Consider the following 13,768-nt stretch of genomic DNA (forward strand, 5'->3'; position numbering starts at 1 on the left):
GTGTTTGTCTAAAATTTTGTTCATGAGGAATTAAATTTAAAAACATTTTGCAGTCACAGCGAGAAGGGAAGGAAGCCAGTGTGATTATTTTGCAGGAGCAATGGTTGTATTATATCTGAACCTAAGATTTACTGAAGGTTTCATGATAGCAGCCACTCTTTCTGGGGTGAGGTGGAATCTCAGGGTTATTTTCATCTGCATGTCTGGAATGACCAGTGATGTTGAACATTGTTTCATATGTTTATTTGCTGCTTTTACTTTTTTGTCTGAGAAATGTCTGTTTATTTCAGATGCCCATTTTTGAATTGGGTCTTTGAATGTGGTGGAAAAAAAGAAGAAATTTTCCAAAAGGCTTGTTCGAGCATGTCCAACCTACAGCCTATAGGCCACATGTGGCCCTAGATAGCTAGCAATGCGGTTCCACTGTATCAGATATTATTTTTAAATTAAGAAATTCCTTTCTGTTAAGGTTATACTGCCCATCAGGAATTACTTTAGGCCTAGTGATAGCCACTATAAGCTTTGCAAAAGAATTTTATAAATTAAAATATGTCTATTTGCCTACAGGTTAAAAAAAAAAAAGATTTACTGTAGAAACCCAAATGGGAATGAGGGCCTTGGAGGAAAGAGACCTCTTGTGCAGTTGGGAAAATGGGTTTATTGTATCTCTATACAAGGAAGCATTTATTGGTGTTTTTCAAAATAAGAAATGAGGTAACAAAAATATTTAAGCATGAAACGAAGTTAGATGCAATAGACTAATACTGAGCTTACAGACTTTCACAAGCACATAGAGCCTGAAATGGTAGCTTTCAGGCCATATAATCATCCAGATCATAAAGTCAGCCACACAGTGCAAGCAACACGTGCCAGTAAAACATGATTGGTGAAGCAGTTGCTCACTTTGGGATACAGGGAAGTTTATCAGGGTCTGGGGTCACTGATGGGAAAGGATGCTAAAATCGCATAAATCCTCCATATCTCTTTTCCATCTCGGGAACTTCTTTGGAGTAACTTTCGCCTTCTTCATCAGAGGGTAGAGAATCAGCAAATCGCTTCAGGAAGCCTCCATACCTTTTCTGGTAGTCCATCCACCACTCCGGGCGGCCCACCCTCCTCATGAAGCCCCCATACCGCTTCTGGAGCTCTTTTGCTTCATCTTCCAGTTGGGGGCTTCTCTTGAGGCCTCTCATGAAGCCCCCATATCTCTTGCTCACATCGTCATCATTGTCAACACCCTCCTGGTGGTAGCTTTCTCTCTCATGGTCTGCTCCCAGCAGCTCCTTCAGCAGATCTGAGGAGTTGGCCAGGGCATCCCCCTCCTCTGCATCCTTCTTCATGAAGCCCCCATACCTTTTGGCGAGGATCTCACCTCCATTGGCCTCTTCTTCTGGTTCCATGGAATACAGCTCATCCATCTTCTTCATGAAGCCCCCATACCTCTTCATGAAGCCCCCATACTTCTTGCTGAGCAAGTGGCCCTCATCCTGTTTGCTGCTCTCTCTGAACAAGTTGGTACCCTCTTGAGGAAGCTCCTGCTTGGACGCCTGCAGGAGATCCCTGCAGGTTTCCCAGATTTTGAGAGAAGGCAGCTGTCCTTCACACTCCAGCGTGCAAGCCTGGGGAAACAATTCATTGTAATGGTATTGAGAGGCTTCCCAGATTTTTTTTAAGTATATGAACTGTGGACCCTGCTATACTTTGCTATAGAGATTATAGTCTCTCATGGAATAGAATTATCTGCATTTCATCATCTTAATTTTTCATCACACTGACTAGGCAAATGAAATAAATGAAAACTTGAGAAAAAGAAAGTGTGTGTGTGTGGCGGGGGAGTAAGGATTAACTGAACCAAATTAGAAATCTGTTGTTGGATTTTAAACCAATGGTATACACCATGCAATGTTAATATTTTAAAAGACCCTCCTCCCCCATTTTAACTTAGACTGTTTGCCTTCACAGTCTAATTTCACCAGTTTTCCTCTGCTGCTATCATTTTTTTTTTGAGATTTTTCTAAACAAAAGGAAGGAATTTCTGTTTCTCTAAATTGAGACATTTCCCCCAAATGCCTCTTATCTTTTTGTTTTACAGAGAAAATCAATATGAATAAGATTTATTTGCTTTCTTCTGTTATTATTTTACTAAAATGGTATTCAATATTCTTGCAAATACTTCCAATCTGCAAAAGAAAAACAAAGATTTCAAAATAAGTTTAAAAGAAAGACATTTTAAAAATTGAATTTAAACCCGATGAATTATTTGGATTCTGATATATTGATTTACTGAAAGCAGAGATGTTTTGTTTTTCCATTTTTCTTGGTTGTTTAAAACAGATTTTATTGTCTTGAATCAAATGTCAGTAATGATGAGATCACATAGGAAATTATATACATGCAAATGCACAATTATTTGTGTTTATTTTCTTAACATTTAGCCCGTGGTGTATAGAAAAAGTCTTTTATAATGGAAACTATGCTATTTAACAAAACAGAAATGATCAGCATATAATTATTTCCTTTTTTATTATGTAGTAATTAAATTCAAGCCATTGAAAAATTTAGGCTATATATTCTAATAACTTTGTTCAGATTTTTTTCTACTTAACAGATGGCTTGTGTATGATTAAAAGAGTACTAATGTTACATGAACATGTACAAAAACTGTATTCTATTTCCTAACATATTATTGCTCTCTGAAATTTAATTATAGGACTCTGTGTAGAAAACCTTGATTTAGACAGAAAAGCAACATGTTTTCTTGATGTTAAAAATGTGCTGGTATATTAATTAATATTAGATACATTATTTTCACAATGAAAGAAAGCCTTTTATTCATGTGACAAAATCTTTAGAAAATATACTTAACAGGGCCGGGGATTTAGCTCAGTGGTTTCGCCGCCTGTTGCACAAGCTCAAGGACCCAAGTTCGATCCCCGGTACCAAAAAACCCCCAAACAAACACCCCCCCCAAAAAAAAAACCCCAAAAGAAAATATACTTAACTAACTCCTAATGATTATTTAAGCTTTATGTCTAAGAAAAATATGTGAGCATAAAAGAAATCTAAAGATGATATAATTAAATGACCTTGCTTTATTCCTGGTAATATCTAATTAAGAAATCAGAATATCATTAAAAGCTTAAGATATTCTAAAATATTTACATGATTATGTTGACAAAAATTAAAGTTAAATATCTATATACTTAAACCAAATTGTTTTAAAACTGTACATGATTTGAGAACCTTTCAAAAACAAATAGTTGCCAACAATCAGAACAGCACATGCATACTACAGCAGTGATGTTAATTCATGGACCCTACAGGCATCGATGTGTGTTTAGTGGTACATTTATCACAATCAGAGTCTATGGTCCAGATGGAATTAGATGGTTAATGCTACTTGGACTTCAGTCAAGATATGCTTGGTCATCTTTACACCCACCACAGGACTATCCATAAGTGTCTTACTAGTGGTAAAAGCTTGGTAAATATTTGTTGCATTGATTTCCTTCAGTTTTGGCCGGGCAACCTCATTTTTCCTAGGTCTGTTGTATCCAAGCTAAAATTCCAGAGCTGTGGTAATTCTAGAAACGTAGGCATTAACTAAATCTTTTGTCACTGAGAAAATAACAACTCTAAATGTAAGCTCCAACATGAAGTAAGGCAGTTAGTTATTATTCAACATGCCTTCCCAAGAGATTTTTAAAATTAGTGGTGGCTTGTTGTCTTTTATCCCCCAAGTTACAGATACTACATGTGCCATACCACCATCTGCATTAACATAAATGATAAGTTACATAGGCAGTGAGGAAGCTAGGAAAGAGGAGTTAGTGTTTTCCCTTCTCCCTAATCCTGTTAAAGGTTGAGTGGAGAGTATGAAAAAGGAGAGAAGTCAGAATGTTAGTGCTACCTAGGGAAGGGCTAGCTGCTACACATTGAGATTTACCACATTCTTTAACAATAGAAAAGAAAGATTAGTAGCAATTTTGGAGCTTGGTGAAGTGAGCAGCTTTAATGCCAAAATAAATGCTAGCTATATGGATTTATTGAATAATATAACTTCAGTAAATATGCTTCTGAGATCAGAAGTGATTTCTTTTAGAATTCAGACAATCTTTATCTAGATGGCAGGGAACCCTAGACTGCAAGCTGAGCCAGGTGTATGTTAAGCACAGGGCATGTAATGAGGGAGGGGAAATATGGGGTTAGAAAATAACCTCTTTAATATGGGCATATCTTAATTTTCCTTCCCTCCTTCTGTGTATACAATTCTTTATTCACAAGATCTATTCTTATGTTTCTAGCATTCACTCAAATTTTAGGTATAGCTTAAAAGCTTATGACTACAGAAGAAAGAAGAAAAATGGATGGAGATTGTACCCTGTAAAATGGTACATTTTTCTCAAAGTTTAAATATAAAACATTATTATATATATATATATATCTTTTCTGTAAAGCTAAATCAGTACGTACTAGACAAAACAGAGCAGGGAATTCAAATCTTCAAATAAAACAAATACATTTAATCTGAAATATATACCTCAGACTTTTGGAATTGCTTCCTTCGTTTTCTCCATTTCAAGCCTCTACATGACATTAAATTTCTTCAAAGGCTCAAGTGAAGCAAAAAGCAGCTTGGATTAATTTATTACATTCTCTTGGGATTTTTAAAGTGTCACAGAATTTCATCAAATTTCAAATGCAGTCATTCTGGGAGCTAGTTAAAAATGAAGCATCTTGAATCACAAATCCAGACTCCAACTCACTAGAGCACCAGAGGTGATTCAAGAGCCCATGAACTATGATTACAGTGAGAGTGGTTTTATCACCCCCCACCCCTCTTGTAATTTATCTTTGGGTTGTTCACACCTCTTTGGTCACTGACCATGTGTCCTGCCCCCTTCTCATAGCCAAATTAACTGTTGCTTTTGTCAGTATTACAGGTGTCATCATAACAGAAGTTGAATTCCATCTTCACTTGCTTGTCCGACAATTACTACACTCTTGTCTACTATGATTTCCCCTTGCTTTCTTTGTCTTTATCTTTTTATTTCTTTTCTTGCTCTTATCCACTGGTGAGGGACCCGAGGTTAAGAGAGCTCCGGAAAAGAATTCCAAAAGAGGAGAGGAAATGTCATTAACAAAAAATTATATTATTTGTAGGAAGGTTGGTTGCATGTGAGGGGCCCTTAGCTGGGAAGTTAGGAGCTGGGGCGAACAGACATTTTCCTGCAGGCAGTCGAGGAGACCCAGTGCTATCCGAGGTGCTGAAATGAGCAAGTTTCAGGGTTCTAGAATCCCCAGGATTAAGACAAACTTGGGTTGTGTGGAGATAGCTCCACCCTTACGAACCGCGGATGGTCGCAGGTCCCGAAGACGGACCAGAAGAGCCAGAGGGAGACCTTGGCCAACGTTCTGGGAACAGCCAGATGGCTTAGGTTACCAAGGGTCTCCCCACTGCGGCTCTCCCTGGTGCGGTACCGAGATGCGTGGCTGCTGAGCCCAGGCTGGCCGCGGACTCACCGTGGACTCATCGTGCCTAACACTCACCAGAAAGTTGAGCCCGCCTGGGCGCACCAGGCGGTAGCTGCAAGTCGCGCAGTCCTGGCTGCATTCCGCCTGCACCGTGGCCAGGACGCCGGGGCCCAGCGCCAGCAGCCAAGTACAAAGTCTCAGGAATCGCGCCATGGACTGAGAGGAGAGAAGCAACCAGTGATCCAGGCGCAGAACGTAGCCCTCTGGAGGACCCCTCGCCGCGACAACCCCACCTGGGGCGCCGTCGAGGGAGAGCACTCTCATGCCTGGTCCCCCGCCCCCGCCCGAAGTCCCGACACCTTTTAGGGAGACCTGGGGTTGGCTGGATCGCTTCGCGGCTCCTAGGTTGTCGCAGTCGCCCTCCAAACCCGGGCTTGCCAGGGGCACCCTACTCTTTTCTTGGGGTCCTTAGCCTAGGACAGTGTTCTGTTGTGCACGCCTGAGAGCAAGGGCCGTGGCGTGGGCGCTTGGGAGACATCCACGGGCCTGGGTCAGAAAGAGGAACCAGGAGAAAGCCGGGGGACCCGAGCCATGGGAGCAGGCGGACGTCCCTAAACCCGCGCAGCAAGAGCGGGCTCGGGGGAAACTCACTCACGTTGCGGCTGCTGGGATGGAGCAGGCGGGTGGGGACAGCCCGGTCCCAGGCGCGGCGGCTCTGGAGGAGAAGGAGGCCAGCGTGAGGGGCGGCGTCGGGGGAGGGGCAGGGCGCGCGGACCGACGCGAGCCTCACCGTCGCTCGCGGTCCGGGTGTTGCCGTGGGGCCGCGGGGTCCCGGCTGCTGGGCTCTGAGCGCCCGCCTCGCCGTCCCTGCGCCAGCGGCGGCTGCAGGAGCCACTTTATAATCAGCCCCGAGCCGAGCCGAGGCGGCGCGCGACCCAATCGCCCGCGGGCTGCCGCTGACGCAGCTCCGACGCCAGCCGCGCCGACGCCTTCGCGGGAGGGGTCGGTCCCAGCCCAGCACGACCCGGCCCCCCCACCCCCCCCAGGCTGCGGGCGGGGCGCTTGGCGGGTCTCCTTGCTGCCCGGGGACCAAGCCGAGGAAGTTAGGAGATTTGGGCAGGGAGTGGACGGGGGTCAACTTTTCCCCCCCAAAAGCCGCTGAGATTGCACCGTGGGGAGCGCACCGCAGTGAAGAGTTTAGAACTCAGACTGGTCCAGAAGGGTGGACGGGCTGAGATGTGCCGGAGGCTTCCGGGCTGTTCTGGAGACCCGCCCTGCCGACGCGGAGCACAGCGGTCCCGAGCACCGTCCTTTAGGCACCGTCTGTCCTCGGCCCTTGGGTCTGAGTTCCTTGCTGCCGCGGCTAATAGCATCGGGCTCACAGTGGGCGCTCGATTAACGATTACAGAAACGAACATTCAGCTTTCTGGGAATCTTAGTCTCCCTTTTCAATGAGTGTGATTCCCGGCCAAACAAACAAATAAGATCCCGGGTTCTGGAAAGGGGATCCTCGGAGGACTGCACATCCGGCGGGCGACTCCGTCTCCAGCGCGCCCCGAGTGTGGCGCACAGAGCGCTGAGGATCTTGGTGCCCGGGGGCCAGGGCTTGGGACCCGCATCCGCTCCACAGAGGGAGCCGAAAGCAGGAGGTAGGGGCTGTGGTTTGAGACTGAGCTTGCTCCGCGCTTCCTGGCTCCACCAAAGGGTGGCTAATGAGCAAGCTGCCCGCAATGTCGAAGGCCTCCCTTTGCCCATTTGGAAATCAGGAACAGGGGCAGTATGTCTTTAGGGAGGTGCAGCGTTCAGAGGAGAAGCAAATGGAATAGTGGGCGACATCCCTTAGACTTGTGCCTGACATATAGCAAGCCCTGAAAAAAATGTTTTTAATCATCTGTCATGCATCTACTTTTCAATCTGTCTGTCCATCATCATGCATGCTACATCTATTTTTTATTTATCTATCCACTTATGCATATATCTATCTCCCTTGTTCTAGGGACATACCCAGACAGTCCCAGGGATTATACATAGAGAAAACAAATCACAGGGCGGGCCGGCCCTAGGCGTCCTCTGCAAAGGATCCATCACCATTTCAACCGTCGCGGGGACCTGTATTCCCACGGCTCCTCCTGGGCTCGCGCCGCCCTGCGTCTTCTATTTTAGTCGCTAGAGGGCAGTGGTCTCCTGCACAGAAGCGCAGGGATGGGGTACCGGGCCACGTCCAGGGCCCGCTGGCCTCCACCAGTCCGCGGGGGACACTGCATCCGCGTGACCCAGGAGCGGCACTGCTCGCCCCCGCCTCTCTAGCTGGGGGGCAGCCTTTTAGCTGGGACGAGAAACCGGAGCTCTGGCGTGAAGTGGGGCCAGGCGGGGTGGGTAGGGGAGGAGGAGAATGCCCTAAGGAACGAATTTTGTCCTCTTGACAGAAAAACACAAATGTTTTCCCTTAGTTCTTTTGGACTTTTCCCGTCGGAGGTGTGGTAGTGTCCTCTCCTGGTCTTAACTCACACCCCTCGCTCTCGTGCTCCCAGTGCAAAAGCGAGCTCCTGTCATTGCTTAAGAGGTTTCTCTCCTTGCCCAGGCTTTGTAAAGGAAGTCACTATACTGCCGTGCTGTGCAAATGAGTGCATGGAAAACATCCTGTCTACAATTAAAGAAAACTTGCTAGATCTGAGAATTTAAAACACATAATAAGGGGCAGGAGGCTGAGGGGCGTGTGTGAAATGACAGTGCCGCGTGATTCTTCCTTAGGGCTCCTAGTGTTGGTCATGGTAAGCCTCTTTAGTACCGTCGGGAAGAGGGAGCTTAACTCTCCAAAGGGGGCTTAAGGATAGTTTATCCCAAAACCTCTTTCTATAGATGGGAGAAACTGGGGTGCAGTCTGTCCAAGTGACCAGCCTAAGGAATGGGAAGCCAGGTTCCTCAGCCTCTCTAGAGAGAGGTGCTTCCTTGTACCTACTTCAGGCCTACTTTATTTCTGTTGGAATGATTAATGCCTGCAATTTTCTCTCAGGCTTCTTAAATGTCAGGGGAGAAAGAGAAAATGAAAAGGTACCCGGTAGGAAAAATGCATGGGTACTTAGGACCTGTTAGATTCTTGAGACACATTTAATGTTCAAAAATGTGTGCTGATTGACTCGAATGAGTGAATAAATGAACGAATGAAGTGAAAGGAAGCTTGTTTGCATACTCCAAATCAGTGACAATCTCTCCTTCATCTAAAGCTAAAAGTCATACATTTTTGTATTCATTTCTTAATATTTGAATTAGTGGCAATGTTGAAGGCCTCCTTTTTGCCCTAGAGAAAATAGGGACTGAGGTGGTCTATCTTTTGGGAGGGACAGTATTCAGAAGAGATGCAAATGGAATAATGGACAAAAGGAATCTATTTTTAAACAATCTTTTAAATATCAAGATCTAACAGATTTTGACATTAGGTTCAAGGCAAAAGGTGTTTCAGAAGTCAGCCTCAAGACAAGGGAGGGGAATCCATCTTGGAGCATTTAATCCAGAGATTTCTGATTTCAGGTCAAGCTCAAGATCTTAGTCTCTTCTGTTCCTAGGCTGCCATGCATTAGCTCACAGGGACTCAGCCCAGAGACCGTGAGCTGTGAGTTTAAAAGTCCTGATGATGAGTGGTGTTTAACTCAGATCTTAGGTGTTCTAAAAAGGAAGGATTTTAAAAAGTGCTCTAAATGTCCTCTTCCATCGTTTCTAGAATAGAGAATGCCTAAACTGAGTAATGTCTTTCAGTGCCCACTCTTCTCCTCCCTCCCCTTCCAGCCACCCAAACACCCATTTAATTACAGAAAGCTATTTCTCTATGGCCTTGTCTCTCTAAAGCAGCAGTTGTGGAAGCAAGCACCTCTGTATGCTGGTGATTGTGTAATGTTTCAGCGTAAAACACTATGTTCTAACGTTTCAGATGTTTGTAGTAATGCCAGAGACACGGAAATCTTGCCTGTTTTCACTTTCAATCTAAAGCTCACACTTAGCAAAATGTGATTCAGTGAGCTGTGCATGTTACTGTGAGCATCACTGATAAGAGAGTCTTTTCAGATGGGCTCAGAACACCATAGCAGAGCAGCTGTAAGTGGAGTCAGCTTGGGCACCATATTTGTTTTATGGTTTGATATATTCTTATTTTAAAGAAGGTATGTGATTTCTCATTTCCAAAATCCAGGCAATAGAATAAAAACCTTGAAAGAAAAAGTAACCTGGTACAAAAGGTGTGTGTGTGTGTGAGAGAGAGAGAGAGAGAGAGAGAGAGAGAGAGAGACAGAATTAAGCTAAGACTATCAAACATACTGTTTCATACTATAAACTTAAGGGAAACTTTCCAAATCTGGCCTTCAGCTCTCAGAGGGAAAAGATAAATTTTAGTATTAAGCATATGAAATGAAACATTGGCTAAAACAAGTCATATTATGACTCATCAGATTAAATGAAAACATAGCTGTGAATGCAACTAATACATGATTTCTTGAGCGGCTTGATTTTTAATAATGACTTTTAGAATTGTTTTAAAGAATTTAATAGCTGTATCAGAGAAACAGACACGTAAAAAAATTGTGTTGGCTCATTAGACACAAACCTTATTTAACAACTTGACTTTGATTTGCTTTTGGTTGTTTTCCAACTTAAATTCCAGCTCCTACTTATGAGGTGCTCAAAAAAATTGAATGAATGAATGATGAACTACACCAAAGAAACAATGTCCACATTTAAAGCAATGTTAGGATATCTAAACAGATTTTGAGCATTAATAGATCATTGAAGTAAATTCAGTGGCTTAAGGGTTCTTAAGGGAGTTTCTTCCTTTCACAGGGGTTTGTGCATAGCAGAGACTCAGGAAAACTGCTTTAAAACTACATTCCCGCTTAATATATCTTTTGTGTCTTAACAGTGACCTCAGTTCCTACAACTTCTTCTGACACATAGCAGGCTGTTTTATTTAATAAATACTCAGAGCTGATTAGTAAAAATGAATTAGATCAGAAATAAATGAAATTGAAACATAAATCAATAGAAAAAAACCCAATGAAACCAAAAGCTGATTTTTTGGAAAGATCAATAAAATTGTTAAGTTCTAGTTAGGCTAACTAAGAGGAAAAGAGAGAGGATACAAATTGTTAACATCAGAAGTTACAGAAGGGATGTCACTACAAACAGCATGACATTTAAGAGGATAAAAAAGTGTATTTTGAATTTACTCTTTAGAGTAAGTTTGAATTTTTTTCAAAAGACACAATCTGTGAAAACTCACACAAGAAGAAATAGACAATCAGCATAGGTGTAAACCTATTAAGGAAAATGAAATAATGACTATTCACCTAACACAGAAAGGCCCAGATGAATTGACTGGTGAATTCTACTAAATATTTAAGGGAGAAATTATACCGATTTTCTATAGTCTCAGAAGACAGAGGCAGAGGGAATACATCCTAACTTAAGTTCTATCAGAGCAGTATCATTCTAATATCAAAACTAGACAAAAATGAAATAAGAAAATAAAACTAAATACCAATACCTCTCATGAAAATAGGAACAAAGTTCCCCAACAAAATACTAGCAAACTGAATTTAGCCATGTATAAAAAGACCATGATTAAGTGGGATTTACCCAAGGTATGCAAGTGCAGTTCAACGCTGAAATATCAATTAATGTAATCTATCATATCAACAAGCTACAGAAGAAAATTCACATAATTGTATAAATTCATACAGAAGAATCTTTTAATAAAATCCAACATCTATTCAGGATTAAAATTTTCAGTAGAGTAGAGGGATACTTCCTCAACTTGGTAAAGACTATTTACAAAATACCTGTAGCCAATATCACACTTTTGATGAAAAACTCAAACTTTCTGATTAAGTTCAATAAGAAGGCAAAGATTTGTACCTTACCCAGTGCTTTTTAATATGGTCTTGGAAGTCCTATCTGATAAAATAAGAGAATAAAAGATACAGAGATTGCAAAGAAGAAATGAAAAAACTTTTTGTTCACACATGACATTATTTTCTGGGAAAACAGAAATAATCGGCAAAAACCCTCTTGAAACTAATACATAATTATAGCAGAGTTGCCCAATACAAACTTTTGTGTTACACAAAAGTTATTTGCTTTCCTTTATAACAGCAATGAACAAATGGAATTTGAAATGAAAAACACAATACTAATTATATTATTACCCAAAATGTAAGGCTTAGGTATAAGTCTAGCAACATAGGTACAAGATCTATAGGAAAACAAGAAAACTCTGATGAAAGAAAATTTAAAATTGACTAAATAAATGGGGAGATAGTCCTTCTTCATGGATAGAAAGATACAATATTGTCAAAATTTCAGTCCTTCCTAACCTGATCTACGGAGTCAATGCAGTCCAACCAAAATCCCATTAAGCTATTTTGTGGATATCAACAAGCTGATTCTGAAGTATATATGGAGATGTAAAAGGCCCAGAATGGCTAACACAATATTGAAAGAGAAGAACAAAGTCAGAGGACCGATAGGAGCCAACTTTAAGACTTAACCATAAAATTACAGTAACAAAGAGAATCTAGTACTGGCAAAAGAACACACAAATGTATCAGTGAATCTAAATGGAGAGTCTAGATAGACCCAAATTAGTCAATTTACTTTTGAATAAAAGAACAGAGACATTACAATGGAGAAAAGATTATCTTTTCAACAAATGGTTCTGAAACAACTAGACATTTATATGCATACTCTAAAATCTAAAAACAAATGTTATGCCCTTTCCCAAAGTAACTTAAAATAGATCAAACTTAGCCATAAATGTAAACCAAAAACCTACAAAGTACCAAAACCTTATTAGAATAAACAAATTCAGTAATGATGCAGGATACAAAGTCAATACACAAAAATCAGTTGTAGTTCCACTGAGTAAAAACAACAAATCTGGAAGCATCACACTGATTTCAAAATATACTACAAAAATGTAGTAGTTAAAGTAGCATAGTACTGGGATAAAAAATAAGCATACAGATTGAAGGCAAAACAAAATAGCGTAAAAAGCCCAGAAGTAAATCTATGCATTTACAGTCATTCTATCTTTGACAAAGGTGTCAGTACCACAAAATGGGGCAGAAGCAGTATCTTCAAAAACAATGTTAGGAAAGCTAGATATCCACAGACAGAAAAATGAAATTGATTCATCTCACATAGAGAATGCTACAATGAACATGAGATTACTGCGTAATATCACTTTGAGGTCCTGATTTCGATTATTTTGGTTAAATATACAGAAGTGGGATTGCTGGATCATGTGGTAGTCCTATTTCTAAGGTTTAAACAGTAAAGAGGTTTTGAGGAATCTCCACACTGTCTACATAGTGGCTGTAGCATTCCATGGTACTACCAATAGTCACAAGGGTTCTAGTTTCTCTGTATCCTTGCTAATGCTAGTTTCCTGGAGGGATTTTGTTTGTTTGTTTTTATTTTTATTTTTTACAACAGCCATCTTAACAGGTGTGAGTTAATATTTCATTGTGGTCTTGGTTGGTATTTCCCTGATGAATAATGATGTTGACCATTTTGCTATACACTTATTGGCTATTTGTATATGTTCTCTGCAATATACTATATTCGCAAGTATTTCAACTATTTTTAAATAAGGTGTGTTCGCTTGTTTGTTATTGAGTTGTTTGATTGCCATATGTATTTTGGATATTAACCCTTTATCAGATCTATGATTTAAAAATATTTTCTCTCATTTTGTAGGTTACCTTTCTACTCGATTTTTCCTCAGTTTCACAGAATCTTTTTAGTTTGATGCAATTGCATATTTATTTTTGCTTTTCTTGACTATGCTTTTGGTGTCACATCTAAGAAATTGTTGTCAAGATCAATGTCCTTTTTCTAAGTTTTATTTTAACAGTTTACAGCATCAGGTGTTACCATTAAACTTAATCACATTTTGAGTTGATTTTTGTGTATGGTATAAGGGCCTCATTTTATTCTTTTTTGGTGGATATCCAGTTTTCCTAGCACCCCCTGTTGAAGAAGCTATCCTTTCCCCATTTTGTGTGCCCTGTACTTTTGTCAAATATCTGTTCACCATAAATGCATGAATTAAAAAAAAATCACTTTATATCCTGTTCCATTGGTTAATGTATCTGTTTTTATGCCAGTGCCATATTGGCTTGAACATTTTAGCTTTGCAGTGTAGGTATTTGGAAATCAGGATATACGAGGTTTGTTCTTTTTTGTTGTTGTTGTTGTTTTTCTAAAGATCCTTTTAGTTACTTAGAGTCCTTTGTGAGTCTATATG

The 13,768-nt window shown here is 41.0% G+C and overlaps 1 protein-coding gene across 5 annotated transcripts; it reads right to left on the reverse strand.

Moving 5' to 3' along the window:
* Window positions 1-635: 635 nt before the first annotated feature.
* Penk (proenkephalin) lies at window positions 636-7,069 on the reverse strand. Of its 5 annotated transcripts, XM_087190329.1 has the most exons (5): window positions 6,266-6,405; window positions 6,131-6,190; window positions 5,835-6,021; window positions 5,551-5,691; window positions 636-1,619 (listed from the first exon to the last, which is right to left on the reverse strand). In XM_087190329.1, exons 4-5 carry the CDS (start codon window positions 5,686-5,688, stop codon window positions 957-959), a joined length of 801 nt encoding a protein of 266 aa, XP_087046455.1. In that variant the 5' UTR covers window positions 5,689-5,691; window positions 5,835-6,021; window positions 6,131-6,190; window positions 6,266-6,405; the 3' UTR covers window positions 636-956. The 5 variants fall into 5 exon arrangements, with proteins under 5 accessions (XP_087046455.1, XP_087046454.1, XP_004871569.1 ...); XM_087190328.1 differs by lacking the exons at window positions 5,835-6,021; window positions 6,266-6,405 and adding an exon at window positions 6,660-7,069; XM_004871512.2 differs by lacking the exon at window positions 5,835-6,021 and having other exon boundaries at window positions 6,266-6,416.
* Window positions 7,070-13,768: the final 6,699 nt, after the last annotated feature.

This window comes from Heterocephalus glaber, unplaced genomic scaffold (assembly GCF_053883595.1).
Source record: "Heterocephalus glaber isolate CG9 unplaced genomic scaffold, H.glaber_assembly_v1.0 deba00001553, whole genome shotgun sequence".
In the NCBI taxonomy this organism is placed as follows: Eukaryota; Metazoa; Chordata; class Mammalia; order Rodentia; family Bathyergidae; genus Heterocephalus; species Heterocephalus glaber.